General features: G+C 40.4%; 1 protein-coding gene across 8 annotated transcripts in view; it reads right to left on the reverse strand.

Moving 5' to 3' along the window:
* Positions 1 to 20,211: 20,211 nt before the first annotated feature.
* Positions 20,212 to 25,170, reverse strand: part of HELQ (helicase, POLQ like) — a 44,259-nt gene continuing 39,300 nt past the window's right edge. For all 8 annotated transcript variants that reach the window (XM_072809991.1, XM_072809990.1, XM_072809988.1 and 5 more), the window contains one exon: positions 20,212 to 20,421. In XM_072809991.1, coding sequence (XP_072666092.1) covers positions 20,317 to 20,421 — 105 coding nt within the window. In that variant the 3' untranslated portion in view covers positions 20,212 to 20,316. The remainder of the gene's footprint in view (positions 20,422 to 25,170) is intronic.

Below are 25,170 nucleotides of genomic sequence, written 5' to 3' on the forward strand. Positions count from 1 at the left end.
ACTAGCCAGCTACTTCTTTTACTAGCTCTGTGTGCATACTGATAAACCTTTCTCTTCTGTTAATCTGTCCTTTGTCAGTTTAATTCACAGGCCCTGGGCACTTAACCTAAGCGAGTAGAGGAAAAAGTCTTTCCTTTGCTACGAAGGGTTTGGAAAAGAATTCTTTTTTTTTTTTTTTTTCATTTTTGGCTGTGTGGCTCCACTATGTACAAATACAAACATCCTGGAACATTATCTTAATAAGGATGGATGATTCTGCCATAAAACAGTCTGATCATTATTGCTCTCAACAGCTTCTAGCAACTGCTGAACCACGTCTGAACCATAGATGTCCACAGTGACCCTTTTCTCCCTTACACAGAACGAACAGGGAGCACGTGTAATATACATCATCAAAATGTGTAGGCTCCCAAGGCAAGAAGGAAAGAATACATACCACAGTGTCAGCATGAATTATTTCTGGATGAAGACATTTTACAATCTCCTTTTTTTTGGGGGGGGGGAATCCTTATTTTGTAAATTTTCAGCAGCGAATATTAGGGTTTTTTAAAATATTGGTTTTATAATAAAAAGGCTCTTTCTCAATAAATATTTTAAAAACAAAAGTAAGCAATTAGAAATACAAGGTAGGCGATTTCTCCTAGACCACTCTCGTTTGCTGGTGTGTGTTTTTTTTTTTTTTTATTGTTGTTGTTTTGTTTCTTTTTTTTTTACCTTCAATCCAGATTTGACATGGCTTTTTAAACATTAACTGCATATTCAACATTCCTTGCTCGCTGGTCACCTAGAAGGTAGAGTCATTTCTTCTCGGGTTTTGTAGTCGAGGTAAGTGTTGAAAAAAAAAAAGAGAGAGAGAAAGAGACAACAGGCCCCAAATGGAGTCACTTGTGCAAACCCACATCGCTAAACCAAGACTTAATACCTAACTAAATGTAACCACGATTGTAACTGAACTCACGTGAGTTTGCTCCTTGATGAGTTACAGGCGGAGACTATACCAAATGAAGTTGTCACACAAAGGGAATTTTATTTGCGGCATGTAAGAAGATCACAAGGAGTAACTTCCAAAGCCATAACTCCCGGAGCAGGCGTGAGTGGGTTTTTTTTATTTGGAGTTAAGATAAATCTTCAGAAAGGGGAGTTTTGTCATCTTACGTTGAGGTAGGCATGAAGTTGTGCATGCATTTTACGGAAACATGACTGTGCGTGCCTTGTATGTTATGTCAGGGAGGTTTGCGCTCCTCCTTGGGTGGAGATTTTAACATAACAGGCAGAAGAAAGTGGGACAATGGGAAGGGGCTAGGGCCCTGCTTACTTTTGAAACAGCGCTGACTTATTGTCTCTGATCTGATCTGACTATTTCCAGGCCTGGTAGAGACTGTTAGTTTTTGCATTCGTTTTGTTCCCTGGACATCCTTAACCACTGAGATTTTTGCATTTCTTTGTAATTCAGCACCTCCCGGGGAGTTCCACCAGCATGTGCTTGGGCCAGGGAGGCACAGACCTGGGCAAGTAGCTGGGCGCCTAAGATGACCTCTGGTTTCACAAAAGCACTGTCTCATCTTTCTCATCCTGGCTCACCACCCTCTGGGGAGCTTTCCCAGTGTAATCTGAAACCTGCCGCAGTACTCACAGGACAGGGAGAGACCAAAGGAAGAGGCAGGCCACTCCAGGTTGGCAGGTGGCAATTTTAAGAACAGCAAAGGGAACTTAGATGCGAAGTTCATCTTGGGCGGCAGCAAGATGAATGGACCCTCGCACTTGTCCTCCAAATCTTAGGAGTTTATAAAGAGGCCCTGACTGGGCTCAGTCAAACATAACTGTACCGGTGTTTTTGACATCATGTCACCATCTCAACACTATGTCCTTGGAGCAGCCTCTAGGAGCGGGAAAAGCAAGTGGAACCCACATTCCAAGGACGGGGTGTCCCCAAGTGCCCCAGTCTAGCACAGGGGTCTGTTGGAGGTCACCTCTTTTTGATGACCTTACCCAACATTTGGGGACTCCTTTTTATGCTTAGGTCATGTCTCAAACCCTGTCTTCACCCTGGAATGGAGTCTGGAACCAGTCTGGAATCACTTGACTAGAACTAGAGAGGAATTCTGCCTGACAGACCCTTGCTGTCCCCAAAAGGAAGGTGACTTAGCCACGAAAAATCCACTCTGCTAGTAACTTCCTTGTCCTGCCCCCTTCTGCCTATGAAAGTCTTTCATTTTGTACAGCTCTTTGGAGCTCCTTTCTATCTGCTAGATGTGATCTGATTTGTGAATCGTTGAGTAAAACCAATAAGATCTTTAAAATTTACTCAATTGAATTTTGGTTTTTTTAATGCAGAGGTTGAACATTTGCCTCCCAAACCTGAAACCAGAACTCATTTTATTTTATTTGCCAAAAATACTCCAGCTGGTCACAACTTTTTACTAGAGCTTAGCTCTGGGTGCTGCTTTTATCAAGCACAGCTCCTATTAACAAAGGAAAGAAGAAATTAACAAAGGAAAGGATAGAATGATTTCTTGGAAAGGAAGGTGAAATAGTGAAATGTCCTTTTGAAACAAAGGTGATTTTAAGATCACATACTACTTATTTGAAAACAATACTAATGTTTATTATAATTTGGTTAAGGACAGATTATAAGAACACTTAACAGAAAACTTAACCTTGAACTGAATCGAGATAAAAAGAAAATAAGAATAAACTGGTGTCAAACAGCCTTATGAGGAAAAGATAAGAAATGCGTGTTCACATCTCTGACAGATTTTGCTTTTTAACTATTCTAATAAACTGGCATTTGTTGGGGAAATATAATTAAAGATGAAATGTCTTCATGACGCAGAAAACGTCTCTACAAAGAGAAAGAAAAAAAATTTTTTTTTATTGAATAAGCCTTAAGACAGAATGTGATGCACATCTCAGGCCATCTGCTAAAGATGGCAAAGACAGAAGGAAATCTTGCTCTCTTACAGCTGAGTGAGTGATCGCACCCATGACATTCGGTAGGTTTTGCAATTTGAAGTCAGCTGATAGTTGAAGTTAGGCCTGTCTTCTCCTAGCAAACTGGGAGGTAGGGCATGATCTTCCTTGATGATTACATTTCACAGAAATGGCTCCAGGTCCTCTGTCCTCCGGAAAACATTCCTGAGTCGTGAGACTGGCAAGAGGCTTATTTAGCCATTACAAAGATTTATATACATTTGAAAAAACAGAGAAAGAAATTCTGAAAGAAAAGGGAAAGGAAGGTTTGTTTCCTTGTTTCCAAAAGGAAGAATTAAGCCCCTTACCTGCCCTTACACATACTGTGGGGTGACTTCTCAATTCACTTACTGTGTGTCAGATAACGGGGGCGGGGGGGGGGGAGCAGTGGGGGTGGGGGTGTAATTCAGCAAATGTCAGGTATGCAGTTTTTCCTTTTCTGCAAAACAGCAGAAGCATACTCTTTTTCTGATTGCCTAGACTAGGGTTTTTTAACCATGGCACTACTAACATTTTGTGGCCAGATGATTCTATGTGGTTGGGACAGTCCTGTGCATTGTAGGATGTTTAGCAGCATTCCTGGCCTCTTTATCCACTAGATGCCAGTAGGATAACCCCCTCCCCAACCTGTTGAGTGAGGAAAGTGCTAAGGAATAGGCTGGGAGAGACAGGAGCCCCTGCTTCTGCCCCACTCTCCTGACAAGGCTCAGGCAGGGGCCTACGTGACCAGACTCACAGAAATCCCAGATGTTGGGAAATGCTGAGGACAAAACCAGAGGTAAGGGAACATAACGGGACTGAGGAGACTACCTTGTTTGTCCTAAACGACAGCGATGGGATATCTCTATGACAGTGACAGTTGGACCACTGAGAGTTACCAAACTTCAAACAAAAAGTAAACATGGTGCTTTCAGTGAGAGAGGCATCAAGAAGATTTAAGTTCCTCGGTCAGTTCTCAATAAAAGACTGCCCCTCAAAGCCCTCAATGGCAACCCCCTTGGGACCCATCTCACTCAAGAGAGCTTTTTTCTTTTATTTCTGTTCTCACCTGCACCTTGTAAACTTTCACTTCACTTCACCCTTTTGTGTCCGTGAGATTCATTTTTGACTCCGTGAGACAAACCCAGTAACCCTGTAACACTACAGCAACTAATAATGTCTCAGTTATAATCAGATGCCCCCAGTGGAGTGAGGGTGGGAATCACCCTCCGTTGAAAAGTACGGGCTTCAACAAATGATTGGGGCTCCTGGGTGGCTCAGTCTATTAAGCATCTGACTCTTGATTTGGCTCAGGTCATGAACTGGGGTCGTGAGATCGAGCCCACCGTGGGCTCAGTGCTCAGAGGGGAGTGTGCTTAAGGCTCTCTTTTTCTCCCCACCTCTGCCCCTGTCCTCTCATCCCCCCACCCTGGTTGGTGCTTATAGGCCTGCGAACAAAAGCTCTCTTTCTCTCTCAAAGCAAAACAAGGGACGCGTGGGTGGCTCAGCCGGTCAAATGGCTGCCCTCAGCTCAGGTCATGATCCCAGAGTCCCCCATCGGGCTCCCTGCTCAGTGGGGAACCTGCTTCTCCCCCTCCCTCTCAGAGCTTCCCTGAAAAAGAGAAAGGAGGAATCCTTTTTTGGATGGTTTTGCCTGGCTGAGAGGATATGATCCTGCCGGCTGCCATCTGGCCACCATCATGGGGGAGCCTGATTGAGAATGGAGGCAATCTGGGGGGAAGAGAATTAGGGTAACAGGGGACAGTATCCTGAGGACACACCTTCAGCCCTGGCTCTAGCCAAGTCTGAAACCACTGCTTTTGAATCGTTTCTTACTGTGAGTCATGGAAGCTGGGGCTGGGAAGTTAGCGTGCAACTGGCACACTCACTCAGCACACTCAACAGCACTCACACACTCTCCACGCACTCCTTTCTTCCCAAATGGATGGGGTGGAGGAGGGGGATGAGAGTCATGATATTAATCCTCTCTCTCTCTCTTTTTTTAGTTGCAAAAATTTTGCCTCAAAATATTTTTTTTTATTTCTGTGGTGGTTTTAAAATATTTCCACAAATACTTTGATACTTTGCTATCAAGCAAGTGGAGCTAAATTTGTCTCCCCTTAATTATGAACTAAGTAGACTTAGTGACTCACTTCTAGAGAGTAGAGGACGGACATGGAACTGTACTAACCACAGTATCAAGATCTGCAGACACCACTTGAACTAAGGTGGTCAAAGGAAACATCTCCAACAATAATGAAGGATGGTACGTTGTTCTCCCTGATATGATACGAGAAGGATATTGTACCACATGATATTTCTTCCAAAAATGGACTACCTCAGTGTAATCATGAGAAAATATGAGACAAACTAACATGTGGGGGCATTTTACAAAATAACTGACTGGTCTTCTTCAGGTCCAGGTCATGAAAACAAGAAACGACCGATAAACTGTTAGGAACCAAAGTTAACTAAACAGGCATGATAACTAAATGCAATATAAATCTCAGTTCCTGGAACAGGAAAAAAAATTATTGGAAATACATTATTGGAACATTTGGTGAAATTTAATAAAGTTTTGCTTCATTAATATTGTATTGGTATGAGTTTATTAATTTTCATAAATGGTTATTAACACATTGGGTTTTTTAAAGACTTTATTTATTTGAGAGAAAGTGACAGAGAGGAAGAGTGGGGTGGGGGTGAGGAGGAGCAGAGAGAGACAGAGGAGTAGGCTCCCTGCTGAGCAAGGGGCTTGACATTGGACTTGACCCAGGGATCCATCCCAGAACCCCAGGATCATGACCTGAGCCACAGGAGGGTGCTTAGTTGACTGAGCCACCCTGATGCCCCTTAACATCCTCTTCTAATCTCCCTCAGCACTAATCTACTTTTGTCCTGAAGCTCCTCTCTCATCACTTTTGTTATGGTTTATTTATGAGAATGTCTTCTCTGCTACTAAGTTACATGTTTCTTAAGGGCCAGATCCTATCAGATTCATCTTTGTATCCTCTGCAGCATACATCAGGCCCTCAAAAGTACGGGTTACATGAGACAGCTTCAATGGGGACCACAATTAGTGATCTACGTGTGTCTTAAATTGATGTCCTGATTTTTGCAGTAAGATTAGAGGGAGATTTTTAGCAGTGTTCAGATTCTGGGAACTGGGCTCATTTGTTGCCCCTTAACTGTTTGGAGTCCATCTCTCCTTTTTCTGTATTCTTCCCTGCTCATAGCTAGGGACACATGCCATGGCCTAACACCTCAATTATCCCTTTCTTTGCCAGACAATGGTTCCCAAGTTCCTGCTGTCTTCAAAACATCAGTGGATTCCCTGTTCCTGTAAAGAGTTTAAGGATGGAAGGCAGTGGAAGATCCCTGATGTTGCTGAGGAAGACGGAGCTGTGACTATCTGTTTATCAGAGAGAATGCAGTTTGGAAAACAGAGTCTATCCTAGATAATTCAGTTGAGGGAATGTGATGTAGGCAACTGCTTACAAAGTGTTGAAAGAGTTGAAAAGTCAAAGAAAGGATGGAGGAGGGACGCCTGGGTGGTTCAGCAGTTGAGCATCTGCCTTCGGCTCAGGTGGTGATCCTGGAGTCCCAGGGTTGAGTCCTGCATCTGGCTCCCCATAGGGAGCCTGCTTCTCCCTCTGCCTGTGTCTCTGCCTCTCTCTCTTTGTGCCTTGCATGAATAAATATATCTTTAAAAAAAAAAAAAGAAAGAAAGGATGGAGGAGGAAGAAGGGAGGAACAAGCCATATATTAGCAATAGCAGAAAGCTGCCATTAGGGAGAAGATGGTATCAAGAGGCTGGAAGCCAGAGCTACTATCATCTGGGCGAACTGTAGGGGCCAAGGGCAGGCCACCCCAAGATGGACTACTTTAACATAAAGATTATTTTTAGTTAAAAGCAATCAAGACCCAGCCAATTCAGGAAAAGCTTTTTACCACCCCAATCCCCAAATAACTGCCTAAAAAGAATTTAGATAGAGGTCCTGCTTCAGGTATAGAGCTTTCACCATAGACAACTACATATACTCTGAACTAATCATGGTAGACAGTGAGGAACCTAGCGAGGCCTGTTGGATCAAAATCCTCTATGTCCCATTGTTTCTGAGTGGCCCAGCAAACATCTGTTTACTAAACATTTACTTTTTTCATTCTTCCTGAAGATTGCATTTCTTCCCTTTAAGGGAAGACTCAGACCCCTGTCCCTTTCTGCTTGGTTCAGAATGACAGGTACACTTCATGTTGCCTGACTGTCTTTGGAGTTTCCATGTCTATGTAGATTCTCTGTGTATATACTATTACATTTGATTTGTTTCTCCTGCTAATCTGTTTCATGTCAATTTGATTCTTAGTTTGGCTAGAAGGACCATGAATGGGGTATGAGGTCTTGCTCCCTGACAGAACTACCCACACTGCCAGAGGAGCTGAGACTGAGGAGGGGCTACCTGACAGAAGCTGGAACTTTGGGGGAACCATGGCCAGAGATGCTGTCCAATCTCCTACCGGTGCCTCTTATTGGAGAAATTGGGGAAGAAAAACTTTTCCTCTACCCTCTCAGGTTGAATAACGGGGGCCCTGAGAATTTAATTGACAAAAAGCAGATTAACAAAAGAAGAGGCAGAGTTAGTGTGTGCAATTAGTTTACACGCCAGAATGTTCTGATGAGTAACTCAAAGGGGAGGTTAGAATTTGGGAGTTTATATACCTAAGTTAGTAAGGGAGGGGGAGGCTGAAGAAAAGGCTTCTACTGGAACAAATAGGTTTCTTTAAGAAAGACAAATGGTTTTTAGGAGAACAAATAAGAGATAAGAAAATGTGTGGTGATGTCTATTTATACGGGTGCAGGTGGTCTTTCTGCCATGACATTCCCCTAGAGAGGGGAAATATGGTGGGCTTACTCTTGCTGTCTCCTGGGAACAGACCCACTCCTAGAGGGAATTTATGTAAATTAAATTTCTCAGAAGTTTCTCCTTTTATTTTAAAAAAGATTTTATTTATTTATTTATTTATTTATTTATTTATTTATTTATTTATTTATTTATTTAATTTCTTTATTTATGAGACAGAAAGTATAAGCAGGGAGAGGGGCAGAGGCAGAGGGAGAAGCAGATTCCCCACTGAGCAGGGAGCCCTGACACAGGGCTCGATCCCAGGACCTTGAGATCATAACCTGAACCAGAGGAAGACACCCAATCAACTGAGCCACCCAGGCACCCCAGAATTTTCTCCTTTTAGTCAGGTAAGAGAAGTTCTGAGGGGGCTTCTTATGATATCTGTTGAATCAAATATCTTCAAGTTAAGATAATCTTTATACCAACTCTGGGGTTCCAGAGGAAGGCAGTTTCAGGATACGCCACCTGCAAATATGTCACGTAGCATATTGAATATTCTAAGCTGAAGGAGTTTGAGAAAACAGAAGCGGGAAGGTCACTGTGCCCTTCTTCCAAAATAGGTATTAAAACCCTCATGTGAGAAGTACTCTCCCTTTACCCCAGGGAAGGAACACCCTTATCTCTAAAGACAAAGGGACATGGGGAAGTATCTGAACAAACAAGCCTTACTAAGTTTTCTCTACTATACTTATCCCATACTCTTTTACTTGTTACATTTCTATACAACTGCCCACTCTTCATTAAACCATAAAAATACTCAGGTTTAACTGTTTCTTTGGCATTACATAAAACCTATATTAAATAAATTTGTGGGGGGATCCCTGGGTGGCTCAGCGGTTTTAGCACCTGCCTTTGGCCCAGGGCACGATCCTGGAGTCCCGGGATCGAGTCCCACGTCGGGCTCCCGGCATGGAGCCTGCTTCTCCCTCCTCCTGTGTCTCTGCCTCTCTCTCTTTTTCTCTATGTCTATCATAAATAAGCAAATAAATAAATCTTTAAAAAAATAAATAAATTTGTGTGCTTTTCTCTTATTAATCTGTTCCTGTTGGTTTAATTTTCAGACCCAGCCAGGGACCTTGGTGGGTTGAGAAAAACTTTTTCCTTCCCTTCAGTCTCCATAGATTTAACCGTGGAGGGTCAGTTGGGCAAGAGAGCCTGGGAAATGCAAGTGTCCAGTTTGCAGGCTCTCAAATTCAGAGAAGAAAGAAGCAGGGAATGCTTCTAAGAGCAAACAGGCAAATGACGGGCCTCTTTTTCTGTGGTCTCCTGTGGTATACAGCTTTACCATTAGCCTCTTCCCAAGTCCTGCATTGTGAAGGAAACAATGCCCACCGGTCAAACAGCAAGCCCAGTGATTCACTGCTGGGTCTACTTAAGTGGCTTAGTGGTACTACCTAAATAGCCAGCAGAGCTTTGTATTTGAGAGACTTCCACCATGCCCTCAACAGTCACATACATGAAAACTACTGATATCTTGGTTTATAAGCAACACCAAACTAAACTATCTAAATAAAACACCCAAATAACACTTGGAAGCTTCTTAATTCACAACATAGATGTGACAAGCATTCCCAGAGATATGGAATGAAGTCAATGTACCTGTGGAACAATTGCAGTACAATTCTAGCAGGGACCAGCCAGGGAACCTGTTCCAAGGCTGGGATTCACCTTCTCTTTCTCCAGAGATCACTGAAGTTCACAATGTAAGAGCAGAAGTCTGGAATGGGATTTTTTGGTCTTAGCCTGCTTAGTGGCTTGTATCAGACATAGAAATCCAATCAACCATTATTTATGAATGAAATCACCAGCTATTATGAATCAGAAACATCCCAAATCACGCATTGGAATAAATAATGGGAAAAACTTTCTCTCTGTCAAATTGATAAGAAAGGAGTTTCTTGACAAGAAAGAAGTTTTGGCAGCACTTTCTGGAATCTGCTCATTTGGCAGAAAAAGATAACAAAGTATGCACTACCCTCAGTAACAGGACAGATGCAGCAATTGCCGAGCTTGTTCCTCTTGTTCTTCTACCATTTAGGGAGGCATCACAATGTTCTTACCCTTTCTCTGTGTGGATGTGGACTCATGCCCTCCTCTGTGCTTCTCTCAAGGACTTTCAGCTTCTCCTGCAAGAACACATGTTCCTCCAGCCCAACATCCTGGCAAAGGCGAGTCTTTTTGGCAGCAGGACCATTAATGATAGTGGGAGTTGGCATAAATCTAGGAAGCCAGGGCACAGGGGAAGGCAGTGACCCAATTACTGACAGCTGTTAGAGCCTCGTTTCTTGGCATTTTAGTTTCCCCAGTAGAGTGGCACAGACACCACCATCATTAACATTTAATTTTGATTTAGTATGTCTGCACTGGCTGGAACAGCTAAAGTGCAGCCTGTTGCCTATAAAAGTTCAAGCCCCTTTGAGGTCATTCTGAACTGCACCTGCTCAGGCCCAAGCGAGGGATAGAGGAAGCTGTTCAAGGTCATTTCAGCTTCTTCCTGCTACAGGGGTCTTGAAAGTTGATTTAAAAGCTATGTAAGAGCTGGGATTATTTATGCAAAACTCTCTTCCTACTCCCCTGTGATCACGCTGAGAAAAAGAACCGAGAACTAAGGTTGTGTAATATAGATAGAAGGAAACCAAATATCAATATTGATGATGGCATTTTTTTTAAGTGAGTAAGTGGTGCATTTTTAACATAACTAAAGAGTGACGGAAGTCCTCTCCTTGACTACACTTTTGTGTGTGTATGTGTTTTGTTTCTTTGCTTTTTAGGTTTTTTTTTTTCTTTCTTTCTTTTTTTTTTTCTGACCACACTTCAGACAGGCTTCTCAGGGCTCTCTCTTTGACAAGGCCTCAACTTTGACCTATGAAACCTGCAGACTCTCAGAACAGATGATTTCATCTATTCTCCAGCTCCAGGAAGCCCCTACTAAAAGACCTGAACAAACACTAACATAATTTCTAAATGCTCAAGGCTGCACCCCTAGGGTAATCCCAGAGCCCTTTAAAGTATCTACTTGAAAAAATTGCTCAGAAAATTACTGTTTGTTCCAGTTCAAACCTGGTAAAAATGAGGCTTCAGGAATACCCCCACTCAAAATAGGTAATATCCTCAACATTTTAAAAAAATTAGTTCTAGCTTACATATACTGAATTATTAGTTCAGGGGTAGAATTTAGTGATTCACCAGTTGCACATAACATCCAGAGGGCATTACTTCAAGTGCCCTCCTTAATGTCCATCACCCAGTTACCCCATCCCTCCATCTATCTCCCCTCTAGCAACCCTCAGTTTGTTTCTTAGAGTTAAGATTCTCTTGTGGTTTGCTTTCCTCTCTATTTTCATCTTATTTTTTTCTCTTCCCTTCCCCTATGTTCATCTGTTTTGTTTCTTAAATTCCACAGATGAGTGAAATCATATGGTTTTTGTCTTTCTCTGACTGACTTGTTTTGGTTAGTATAATACCCTCTCAAAATCAATAAAAATAGGTCAAGCCTTGACATAAAATAGTGAAGCTTGCAAATTTCAAAGATAAAGAGAAAATTCTGAGAGCAGTTTGGGACAAGAGGTCCTTAACCTATAAGGGTAGACATGTAAGACTGGCAGCAGACTTTCCACAGAGACCTGGGAGGCCAGAAAAGGACTGGCATGATATATTCAACATGCTAAATGGCAAAAACATACAGCCAAGAATATTTTATCCAGCAAGGCTTTGATTCAGAATAGAAGGAGAGATAAAGAGTTTCCAGGGCAAATAAAAACTAAAGGAATTTGTGAACAGTAAAGCAGTCCAACAAGAAATATTAAAGAGGCTCCTTTGAACAGAGACAGAGAGCCCAAAAGTAACACAGACCAGAAAGGAACAGAGACAATACAGGAACAGTGACTTTACAGGTTATACAATGGTACTAAATTCATATCTTTCAATAATTACTCTGAATGTAAATGGACTAAATGCTTCAATGAAAAGACACAGGGTATCAGAATAGATTAAAAAAAAAAAAAACAAGACCATCAATATGCTGCTTACAAGAGACTCATTTTAGATCCAAAGACATCTCTAGATGGAAAATGAGGGGATAGAGCATCATTTATCATGCTAACAGACATGAAAAAAAGCTGGGGTAGCCATCCTTATATCAGACCAACTAGATTTTAAATTAAAGACTGTAGGGACACCTGGGTGGTTCAATCAGTTAAGTATCTGCCTTTGGCAGATCATGATCTCGGGATCCTGGGATCTAGTGGCATATCAGGCTCTTTGCTCAGTGGGGAGCCTGCTTCTCCCTCTCCCTCTGCTGCTCCCCCTGCTTGTGCTCTTTCTCACTCTCTCTTCTCAAATAATTAAACAATAAAATATTAAAAAAAAAACAAACCAAAGACTAATAAGAGATGAAGAAGGACACTACATCATAATAAAAGGATCTATCCAACAAGGATATCTAATAATTATAAGTATGCCCTCAACTTGGGAGCAGCCAAATATATAAACCAATTAATAACAAAATTAAGGAAACTCATTGATAATAATACAATAATAATAGGGGACTAAAATGCATTTACACTCCACTCACAGCAATGGACAGATTATCTAAACAGAAGATTAACAAGGAAACAATGGTTTTTGAACGACACCCTAGAACAGATGAACTTCACAGATACAGAGCATTTCACCCTAAAGCAACAGAATACACATTTCTCTTGAATGCACATGGAACATTCTCCAGAATAGATCACATACTGGATCACAAATCAGGTCTCAACTGATACCAAAAGATTGAGATCATACCATGCATATTTTCAGGCCATAATAGAAGTCAACCACAAGGAAAAAATTTGGAAGGACCACAAATACATGGAGGTTAAAGAACATTTCCCCAGCTTTGAGATGCAGACCCTCTACCACCCAACACCACCTTCTCAAGAACCCAGAGCTACCTGTGGAAATGCAAACATGCAGGACAACAACTCCTGCTCTCCCACCGAGGCAATGGGCAGCTTGCTCTAACTTGCACCACTATCTCCAGTCACAAAGATACTAGATGTTTGCTTCTCCTTCAGATAAGGAGTGATGAATAAACCCAGTCTGCTGGGTCTCGCACTTATTCCCTTCCCTCCTCCTTCATCTTAGCTTTAAAACACCCATCACCTCTGCATGGACAGAAGTTGAACTCTGTTCACACTAGAACTTCTTCCCCATTACAGTGGTTTTACTGAGAAAAGTCTATCCTAGTGTCTGGCTTATTTTTGACAAAGGCAAATCCATATCCTCTTGTATCTGCCCTAGGGAGCAAAGGTTAGTTTAGCCAGACCACAGTGCTAACAGGACTAAGTTTATGAATTTGATCTCCGTATGGCTCTGTCCATATCGTGACCACATGCACACACCTCTGTCAGGTGTTTCATGAGTGCCTCTCATTGATCACAGGGGACATCAGATTAGAAAGTAGGGATGGCTCAACACAAACCATTTTCTGCTGCTTGTTTGGTTTGGCTTCTCATTACTTTTTAAGAGCTCAAATATCCAGATGGTATGGCATATAGCCTTCACTTTGTCTTTACCTCAGCTAAAAGACTACCTCTATGTCTGTCCTCCCCCAGATACCCTTCTCCTTTTCTGTCTCAGACATTCACAATTCTCCTGCCCTTTTAGCATCTTGTTCATGGCCTACATCTTCCACCAGGTCTTTCTCAAAAACTCCACCTCCCACTAGTGTCTATAAGCACTTGTCTTTTGTACCTTGTTTCATTCTGTTACATCAGTGGCTCATGGTTTATGTAACTATGTAAGAAATAATCCAATCACCTTATGTTTTCCATCAGTGTCAAAGCATCAGGTTCAGTGTATTGAAACCATTCAGTAAAATGCATTTACACATACTCATTGAGCTTTCAAACAGCTTTGATAAATTTTAAGAAAATGAGGTTAAATTCCTTCATCATTTCTAGGATGGGCAATAGGCTGTTATTATAATGCTCAAAGTGCTTATAAATATATGCAAATTGAAGTGTTGTTATGGCATTTTATACAGAATGAAGAGAGCCAGTCTATTCCCTGTGGATTTTTTCCAATTTTGTGTGTGATCAGACAATATTATATTTTACCACAAGAAAAAAAAGTTGTATAGTGTAAGTTATAACACCTAGTTCTTTATACTTACCTTGCTGTTGGCATACATTTTCATAGTTTTACACAGATCTCTTTATTACTCTAACACCCTCTATGCCTATTTGAGAGAGAAAGAAAGATATGGGAAAATGTCATAGACTAGTTGGCTTATAAAACTCCTCAGAGTTAGGGACTCAAACTTCCAATGTCCATAGCAGTTGGATGTTTTTTATTGTTTTGTTTTAATCAACCAGGGGTAGGACTTTTATATTTTACTTAAGCTGTTGTTAACAGCATAAGTAAAAAAAACCTTTGCACTGGAGAAAGTGTGATTAATAAAAATGGTAGGTGGGGCACCTGGATGGTGCAGTTGGTTGAGTATCAGACTCTCGATTTTGGCTCAGGTCATGATCTCAAGGACATGGGATTGAGCCCCCCATTGGGCTCTATGCTCAGGACAGAGTCTGCTTGAGATTCTCTCTTCCTCTCCCTCTGCCCCTCCCTACTGTACTCTCTCTCTCTCTCAAATAAATAAATCTTTCAAAAAATAATGAAAATGGCAGGCATTTGTCACAGTTAACTTCTACAATTTTCAGGAATATAAAATCATCCCTTCGACAGGCATAACACATTTAACTTAGATTGTTCGTATGCTGTGATCCACAAGGGGTCCTCCAGAATGGTGGTTTTCCAACTGTGTTCCATGCTACTTTCAGATTTATTAGTTTCCTATTGCTGCTGTGACAAATTACCAACAAATCTCTGGCTTAAAACAATATAATTCTATTATTTTTACAGTTCTGAAGTCAGAAGTCTCAAGGTCTCAGTAGGCTAACAGGTGTCAGCAGACTTGAGTTCTTTCCTGAGGCTCTAAGAGAAAATCTGTCCCTTTGATTTTTCCAGCTTCTAGAGGCTGTCTGTATTCCTTGGCTTGAGGCCTCCTTCTACCCTCAAATCCAGCAAGAGTTTCTTACATCATATCATCTAACTGCCTCTGACACTCCTGACTCCCTCTTTCCTTTATAAGGACCTTTGTGATTATAGTGGGGCACCTAGATAATTCAGGATAACATCCCCATCCCCAGGTCAACCTTGATTCCATCTACAACCCTAATTCCCCCTTGTCATGTGACATGACATATTTATACTTTCCAAGGATTAGGAAGTAGGGATCTTTGGGGTAGGGTAGTGGGGTGTTAATTCTGTCTACCACACCAGATATGATACACATTTGAGTTAAACTTTTTTCCCCAGGTCTATTGAGGCATTATTGGTATATAACATACATAAATGTAAGGTGTACAATGTGAAGACTTGATACATACATATATTGCAAAATGATTACCACAATAAAATTAGTTAATATCTCCAACCTCTCACATAATTACTTTTTTGTGTGTGGTGACAGCATTTAAGATGTGCTCTCTTATCAACTTTCAAGTATATAATACTGTACTGTTAACTATAGGCACCGTACTGTTCATAGATCCCCAGAACTTAAATCTTATAACTGGAAGTTTGTGCCCTTTGACCAAAATCTCCCCATCCCTCCTATTCCCTCATTCCAGCCTCTGGCAAACCACCAATCTACTCTGTTTCTATGATTTTGGCTTATTTAGATTCCACATATAAATGAAAACATACAGTATTTGAGTCAAAATTCTTAAAGATTTTTTTATCTACGATAGTCACACACACAGAGAGAGAGGCAGAGACACAGGCAGAGGGAGAAGCAGGTTTCATGCACCGGGAGTCCAACGTGGGACTTGATCCTGGGTCTCCAGGGCCAAAGGCAGGCGCCAAACCACTGCGCCACCCAGGGATCCCAAATTCTTAAAGATTTTTAAATTTATTTACTTTCATGAGAAACACAGAGAGAAGAGAGAGAGGCAGAGACATAGGCAGAGGGAGAAGCAGGCTCCACGCAGGGAGCCCGATGTGGGACTCGATCCTGGGTCTGCAGGATCATGCCCTGGGCTGGAGGCAGCGCTAAACCACTGAGCCACCTGGGCTGCTTTGAGTCAAAATTCTTAAAACAACAAAAACAGGTTAATTATTTGAAATACTCAGAAGAAACAAGGGCACCTGGGTGGCTCAGTTGGTTAAGCATCTACTTTCAGCTCAGGTCATGATCCCAGGGTCCTGGGATCGAGTCCCAAGTTGGGCTCCCTGCTCAGCTCCTCTCCCTCTGCCCCTGCCCTCTACGTGTGCATACTCTCTCTCTCTCAAAACAATAAAATCCTTTAAAAAATTATAAAAAATATATTCGGAGGAAACAAAGCTACAGGAAGATAGGACGTACCAAATTTTAAACACCAGATACTACCAGTGTATTAACTTGGGTTGCCAATTTCATTTGTTTTAGTGTAGCCCTTAAACTGAAGCTTCTCCTGCAGTTTCTGTGTATGCATCTCATCTTGGGGGAGGTTTAATTGTGTCACATGTTTTGTTCAGCTAGAGCAAAGCCATTAATTTCTTCCAGAGTGTCAATTATAATTCTAAATAGCAAAGTTTTCACACATTACATACTTAACATTTTCCTGAAAGACAATTGGCCACATCTTGAAGTACTCCAAATGGCCACTTATCACTTGAGTAACAACTTACTGAAGAAAGGGATCAAAGACTCTTTTTAAAATGCAAAATGGAGGAAATGAAGTGTGCTAATTTAGCACATCAAATTTTTATTTTTAATTATTTGACAGGATTTTAGGCAGGAGGAAGGGCTAATATACATATGCTCAGTCTGCCATCTTGATCAACTAACTCTTTTCCAAACACTTGTAGGGTAGCTCCTAATGTAAATACACCCAACAATAATAATAAAAAAGAATTATTAACATGTTCCAGGAATGAGGCTCTGTCATTTAATGGGGTGATCCAGGTCAAGCCACATTTTCTTTGTTTATAATATTTAGAAGAAAAAATAACATGGCCTAGAGGAATTGCCTAGATAACACATACACAATGTTTAGTAGTGCGGGTACATGACAAGGCCCTCAATAAATGATAGTTTCTTGTCATCCTTATTACCATTAAGAGTAACGAAAGAAAATATACACTGATCAATGTAATTATAAGTTACTGGAAATTGTCAAAGAAAACCAAGTATAACAATGCTTACATACTGTTGGTGTGTTACCTTTGCCATAATGGGATGTAGTTCAAAAGCTTCAGTGATTCTTTTGTGATCCTTACAAATGGAAGCATAAAGCGAAGGAGGGCCTTGTGTTAGTTAGTCCTTCCTGAAAAAATATCAGTTTAGATATTTATTGAGAGGGCAGCTGGCTTTGAAAAGATTTAAACTTTGATGTACCTAATAGAAAAGCCTTTTTTTGGTGGTGGTTTGTTGAAGCTCATAGGGCAAATCAAAAGAAGCCAGGACATTAGAAAGATCTTGGGGAAGTTAAGTATCCTAGAAATGGGTGAGCTGGTTCATAGCTTCCCCCTCTCCCGACCCCTCCCCCAAAACATAAAAACTAAAAGGAAAAGTAGACAACACATTGGAATTGCTGAAATTTTAATGTTTTCAAGCCTGATGTAAAGGAACTGTAGGTACATTCCTGGTGCTTCAGTACAGTCAGGTGACATCATCAAAGACTTCACATTCAAATCTTTTCATTTCCCTAAAATTGAATCAGGTTTAAGGAGATGGGTAGAAATTCAGCTTACAGTTTTTCTAAATCATAATGTAGCCAATTGTTCCAACTCCAGTCACTAAGTTACTGCTCTTTTCCACTGGGACTCAAGTAGTCAGGACTATAGCCTGTAGTAGCTATTGGTTTCTTTGCCTACCAACCCCTTCTCCCTGACTTCTGAAAAAATGAAAACAAAACCAAAACACTACACCCTGGCCACAGGGGTGGGCAAAAGACCAATCAGACCATTAGAATCCGTCCCAGGGAACTTTTCAACCTGGGGTTGGCAGCAGAGAGCTTTATCTGCTTTGATCGTGAATGTGTAAGGAAGTCTAGAGTTGTCTGATCAAGAAGGGGTGGCAAGTCCCCATCATGCTGAGGCTCTGGTTCTAGTTGTCCTGAGGCCAGTTCTATCACTGCTGTGGCTTGACAGTGTGATCACTAAATATTCCTTTTTGTGTAAACTAGATCTGTGTGGGTTGCTGTTACTTGAACTGGAAAAACGTTCTTATATACTAAATTCTTAAGTGTATTTGTGTCTATTTTTATTTTCACTCTGTTCCCACTGATCTACTTTTCCCTTCTTCTCTAGTGTTTAAATTTCTCTACATTTTAAAATCTTTAGGACTAAGTCCCCATCATTACGCTTCATACAGCCTTTTAGTAGAATTAACCTAGAAAACCATTGACTGGGGCAGGGGAAGGTCATCCTGGACTGCAGATCTAGCTATTTTGGTTTCTGTAAAGGTCCCACACCACCTCCACCTCCCCCGCAATCTTGCCATCTCTAATCCTAAATTAAGTTGGTCAACTCTACTTCAATTAAAAATAAATAAGAATAAATTAATTCGAGGTTACTACTCAGTTTCTTGTAAATTGGTTTAGCAAGAATCGGGCTTACCTTCAGGCTTGCTTACTTGGACAGATTAATGAAATGGAGGTTTCTGGATTCAAGAAAAAATGACTGGGCTCTGAACCACTAGGAGCGCATCCCAAGTGGCCAGCAGGCTAGCCAGCTGCTCTTTTAGAACCTCTTTAGCTGCAACAAGTGGGACATGTGTAGTGAAGCCCAAGGTTTTACTAAGACACTGGATGCCATACTTTGGTTCTTATGAAGGGTGGAGTGTAAATGAAGAGATGTAATGCTAGGGATAAAATCAAGGCCAGGAAAGGGACACTTAGGAAGGGATACAACGGGCAGATTCTACTAAGACAATACTGTATGAATGTTAGGTGCATAGACTTTAGATGGGAGAGCCTGGGTCTGAATCTCTCCTGTGCAACTAACTTGTACCTGACTTCGGAAAAGTTATTTTATCTGTGTCTTAGCTTACTCCTCTGTAAAATGGGAATAATAATAATAATATGGGCCTTACAGTGTTGTTGTAAGGATTAAATCAGTCATATGAAGGACGTATAACTGTACTTGGCTTATAGAAATTACTAGGTAAACGATGGTTCTAATAGTCTAAAATGTTAAGGCACAAAAAACTCAGACTGTGGATCTTCTTGCAATGTTTCCAGTGGATGTCTCAGATAGGCGAGTAAAACTTTAAGCCAGGCCAGCGCTCAAAAACATTGCTAGTTATTACCTTTTTTCCTATAGATGACCATCCATGTACATTTGAACTATAAATCTAAAAAAGGGATGGGAGAGAGGTAATATTTAAGTTGTGTTTAACGAGAATCTTTGAATTGTTAATTTGGGTAGTGTTCATTCTTTGCCCAGGTTCCTACTTTCCATGAAGGACGGGCTGAGTGCCATGTGGCATACTAAGATGATAAAAAAGGTCTAGACCCTCCAGGAGATTTCAAATGAGCGGTATGAAAAAAACCATGAGCATAAAAAAGGGCTCAGGATACTCTGAGGAGGGGAAGAACCCATGTATGGGGTGGGATGAGGATGGACTTGGACAATTTCATAGAGGAGACAGTATTTGAGAATTTGTAGTTGACATTTGAAGCATATAGTGTATGTTTTTTAAAAAAGATTTTATTTATTTGTTCATGAGACACAGAGAGAGAGGCAGAGGGAGGAGCAGGCTCCCTGCAGGGAACATGATGCGGGACTTGATCCTGATCACAACCTGAGCCAAAGGCATATGCTCAACCACTGAGCCATGCAGGTGTCCCCAAACAGTACATTAAAAAAAAAAATTTTTTTTTTTTACTTGAGTGAGAGAGTATGTGTGTGCAAATGAGTTGGGGGAGGGCCAGGGGGCACGGGGCTTGATCTCACCACCCTGAGGATCATGACTTGAGCCAAAATCAAGAGTTGGATGATCAACCAACTAGGCCACACAAGTGCCCCCATACAGCACATTTTAAACTAATTTTTCATATACTAGGGGTAGCATAAAACAATTAGGAACTGAAGGGTTTGGAAATCCCAGGGAAAATTCTGGGATTTCAAATAGTCTAGTTTGATGAAAAAATGTATAAGAGAATAATAAAAGGTCTGGCTATAAAGGTAAGCTGCAGATATGTTGAGGCCGTTGGATTTCATTTTGTGGTGGACACTAGATTTTTGAGCAGAGAGATAATGTGCAAGTATTGAAGAAGATGGATTATTAGTGGGAAGGGTGAGAGGTATATTCAAACATCATCCACAGTTCTTAATATATAATTAAAATGTATTTTTTCATTTATAAATGATAGAGAATACTTAATAAAAATATGTACAATAAATCATTCATATTTGAAAGTGCTTGTCAGCTTCATGCCTTTTCAGAAGAGGCTGCAATACTGGGAAAATCAGAAGGCAATCTCAATAACTCTTCCACTTCTTCTTGTAAAGCCTCTGCTTTCTCATGTAACAGCATCTACAATAAAAACATCAAGACATGAGGCCAAAATATACATTGCCAGAGAATTGCTAACATTTTTACCACTGTCTATTAGATACTTGAATCCCTGCACATCAGTACTCTAGACATTAAAACTAATAATGAGATTGAAAAATAGCCACTTAAGCACAAGCGATTATAGTAAATGAAACTGAAGCATTTAGCTAAAGTCATTTTAGCTGATCATTGCATTTGGTATACCAAAAATAAAGGAGCTTTAATACTCTCAAAGATTTGTTTTATTGAAGACTCAACCACTTAAAAATTAACTTTTAATCTATAAAATTTAAGGCAATTTTGCAAAAATTTAATTAGCTCTTAAAATGCTATCCTTTATATATACTTTTTATTATTCTTCAAAGTTTAGTATGCTATGTTTTAAAAACCTATCAATGTTTCAAAGAAAAGTTTTATTCAAGCTCCTAAAATTAACATAGCTAATTTCAAAAGAAACATAATGAGCCAAGAAAGTATTTATGAACATGGCACATAGTAGATGTCAAAGAATATTTGCTGAATAATGATTTTCCCTCTTTCTTTTAAAAACCAGAAATAGGAGCGCCTGACTGGCTCAGTGTAAGACTCTTGGTCTTGGGGTTGTGAGTTCTATCCCCACAGTGGGTGCAGGGATCACTAAAAAAATCTTTAAAAACAAAAAGCAAAAAACCAAAAATACAGTTTTGGTATTTGCTGCAGCTGGTTGTTCTGTATACTGGGGTGCAGTATTTGCATTCCTTCTGTTTTAAAAGTTTTATAACAAAAAAGTTCAGCAAAATCATATCAAGGCAAAATTCACAGGACATAAAATGAAAGTGAAAGGCCCACTCTACCCATTTGACATAAAGCATAGCATTACACAGCATTATATATAGGATGGATTAAAATGCTATCAGTAAGCTTTCCAGTAGCTGAGGTAATGGTGACCATGTAAAACTAATCTCGCAATATATCCTCTAAAAACTACTCAGATCAATGAGAACAGCAAGTAAACTGCACAAAACCCATGTGCCAGCATTACTAGAATACAGAGAACACTATCATCTTCATATTATAGTTAAGACTACCTGCCAATTTCCAGTAGAACCATTTCTCAAGCTCCCACTCCAAGGGATTACAGAGATCAAGGTGAGATTGAGGAAAAAAATACAAGGGAAGGAGAATAGGGAAACAGAAGATCTTAGAGTAAATACTGTCACCTTCAGAGAGAGAAAGGCTATCCCAAGTATAAAAATACTGAGAAAAGACTATTGGCAGATTGAAACACTGTCTATAAGAAGGGACTTAAAGTACATGAAACTCTAGAAAGGCAGTCTTGGAAAGGCAATGCCTATGGGGGAGAAGATGAGTAAAAAAGAGAGGGGAGCCCCTTAGGCCGAGCAGGGAGGGGATAAAGAAATAACGGGTAAAATTTAGGGTCCTGTAGGACATAAGGAAATTCAAAAAATCAAAGAACACACTCTCCCTTGCACTCTTCTCCCACCATAAGTTGTTCATTAAACTAACCTTTGCTACACTGACAGAAGACTCTTGAACTAGAATTCTCATCAACTGCTCCAGATGGCCATCTCTGTCTGAGAAATGCAGGGGCATAAGCAGTTCTTATTATACTAAATTACTACATAAAAGGAAACTGAAAATGAGAATCAAAGCTCTTCAACTCATAAAAATGTCCTCTCCTGAAAGCAAACTATGAAGCAGAAAACTGTAATGCAACATTCTAAATTGATTTAAATATTCCCAAATAAACATTTGGAGATATGGGGGAAAAACATATCCTGAATAAGCCCCAAACTAAGAACAGAAATGGACCGAGAACAGGAAGAAGTGACATAAAAGCTGAGTAAATTTAAGGAAGAAAGAAGAAATAGGCAAAATCATATTAGAAATAAAAATTTAAAAAGTGCCCAAAGAAGAACAGATTATAATAAACCTTAATCAGGGTGATGGTAGTGGGGATGGTTGTAGGGGGCAAGATTACAAGATGATGAAAATGAGGTAAAGAAGTAAAGGGGCAGCTGGATGGCAGAGTCAGTTAAGTGTCCGGCTCAGGTTATGATCTCAGGATGGTGAGACTGAGCCCTGCACTGGGCTCTGTGCTGAGCACAGAGTTTGCTTAGAGTTCTCTCTCCCTCTCCCTCTGCCCACCTGCCCTTCCCTCCCCTGCCTTCAAACAAATAAACCAATCTTTAAAAAAAAAAAAAGTAAAAATGGCCAGAGAGATAAAAAATGAAAGATGGGCAAAGAAAATTCAATATACATATAATTGGAGTTGCTAAGAAGAAAAAATCAAACAGTGGATCATATTGAACTAATACTTAGAACTAGTTTATGGGGTGCCTAGGTGGCTTGGTCAGTTGAGTGTCTGACTCTTGGCTTCAGCTCAGATCATGATCTCATGGGTTGTGAGATCGAGCCCTGATGGGTTCCATGCTCAGCAAGGGCTGTGCTAGAGATTCTCTCCCTCTGTCCCCCACCCCCAACTCGCAGGTGCGCATGCACGTATATGCTACCTTTCTCTCAAATAAATTAATTAAAAAACTACAATCCAAGGAAACTTCCAGAAATAAAAGAAAACGAAGATATCTTAGTAAAATTATTTCAACTTAAGAAAATAGTTCATGTTTTACATACTAAAAAAAAATATTAAGGATGGGGGGGAACTCAGAATACAAACAGAATCTAACTGCTCTTCAAATGAGTAACATAAGCATGGTGAAGCAGATTTTTTTAAAAAGTAACATTTGAACACATTATTTCAATTATATATTCTCAGACGAAAGACAAAAAGCTGTAAATAATACTGAACTTTAGTTAGTTTTTTCACAATGGTACGCTTTTTTAAAAAAATATTTTATTTATTTATTTAGAGAGAGAGAGGGGCAGAGAGAGAAGCAGGCTCCATGCAGGGAGCCCGACGTGGGACTCAATCCCGGGTCTCCAGGGTCACACCCTGGTTGGAAGGCAGCGCCAAACCGCTGAGCCACCCGGGCTGCCCTGCAATGGTATGCTTTAATAATTCTGAAATTATTCGCAGTACATTCTAGTATTGAGCAAAACAAATACACTGATGAAAACAGGAGCTGGGTTTCTCACTGTTAGAGAAAGGAACTAAAAACATGAGAAGAGTAAGACTACAATGAGTCCTTTAGTGTGGGATCAATGTGGATTAAAGGTGACTAGAAATTCTTTGATGTTTACATTAACAGATGAGACCTAATTCTTCTCTTGAACCTGTGTTTCACTTGTGACTAACAGAACGTAATGGATATGATGCTGCATGATTTCCAATGGCCTGTCAAAAGAAATTGCAGCTTCTGCATTGGTTTCTTAGGATGAGACCATTCCAAGATCTCTTGAATGCTCCCTCCCATATCCCAGTACCATGCTATAAGAAACCCAAGCTAGGAGCAGCTGGCTGGCTCAGTCAGTAGAGCTTGCAACTCTTGATCTTGGGATTATGAGTTCGAGCCCAATGTTGAGTACAGAACTTACTTTAAAAAAAAAAAAAAAAAAAGAAAAAGAAAAAGGACTAAGCTATAGGTAAATAAGAAACACACACTATTTTAAAGAAATTATACCAGATTAAATAAAATGGGACAGAGTTACCTTTGAAGCCCTGAACTTCTAAGGACAGAGAAAAGACGGAGAAAGCTATTCAGCTGCAAACATGGGCCTCTACTTATGGAAAAGAAAGAATGATCTAGCTGAGAAAACTCAAAGCCAGGAAGAATCATTCCCAGGGAGAATTAAGTCCTAATCAAGGAACTGGCCACGTATGCATGACTGGATATCAGAAATGCTTCTACATACCACACATTTTCCCCCTTTTTGAATGGGAGTATAATGTAGTTATCCTATCTCTGCTCACCATTGTATGTGTACCTCTTTAGTTCATAGATCTTCAGAGTGACCTGTGAAATTGTGCTCAAGGAGCATCACCTGCACCTAGACTTGATTTAGAAGAAATATTGAATGGACCTTGAGCCTGAGTCTGATGCCATAAAGGGATAAATCTTTTAGGGATAAGTATATTTTGCATGTGGGAGGAATGTAAATAACCTGTGGCCAGAGGGCAGACACTACAAATGACTGCAAATTATTTGGGACTCCCCTCATGTAGAGGTGGGTCTAATTCCTCTTCCTTTAGATCTGGGCTGATCTTAACAGCCTTCTAATAACCAATAGTATACAGCAGAAGTGACACTACTCAACCTCAGAAGATTTCCTGCCTTTTCTGCCTTGATCTCTCAAAATGTTCATTCTATGGACATTTCCACTTGAAACTGTGCTGCCATAAGAAACCCAAGCCCCATAGAAACGCCATATGTAGTTGTTCCAGCTGAAAGTGGCAGATAACAGCCCCCATTTGCAACCGCCAGTCATGTGAGTGAACCATCTTGGATATCCAATTCAGTCAAGCCCAGTCAAAACCTGACTGTAATCGAAAGAGACTCCAAGTAAGAATCATGCAAACTAAACCTTTCCAGAATTCCTAATCCACAAAAACATAAAATAGCTGCTGTAAGCCACTAAATTTTGAGGTAAAACTTTGTTATGCAGCAGAATGTACCTGGAAAAATTAGAATTGGAGTTCTCAGTATGAGTTCATTGCTTTTAATAATTTACATGTAAGTATAAAAAAATATACAGGCTTATATGGATTCTCTCTGCTAAGAGAACCTAGAAACAATGTTATCTCTCTCCGGTAATGAGCATATTTGCCCC

Source organism: Canis lupus, chromosome 33, assembly GCF_048164855.1.
Source record: "Canis lupus baileyi chromosome 33, mCanLup2.hap1, whole genome shotgun sequence".
Lineage (NCBI taxonomy): Eukaryota > Metazoa > Chordata > Mammalia > Carnivora > Canidae > Canis > Canis lupus.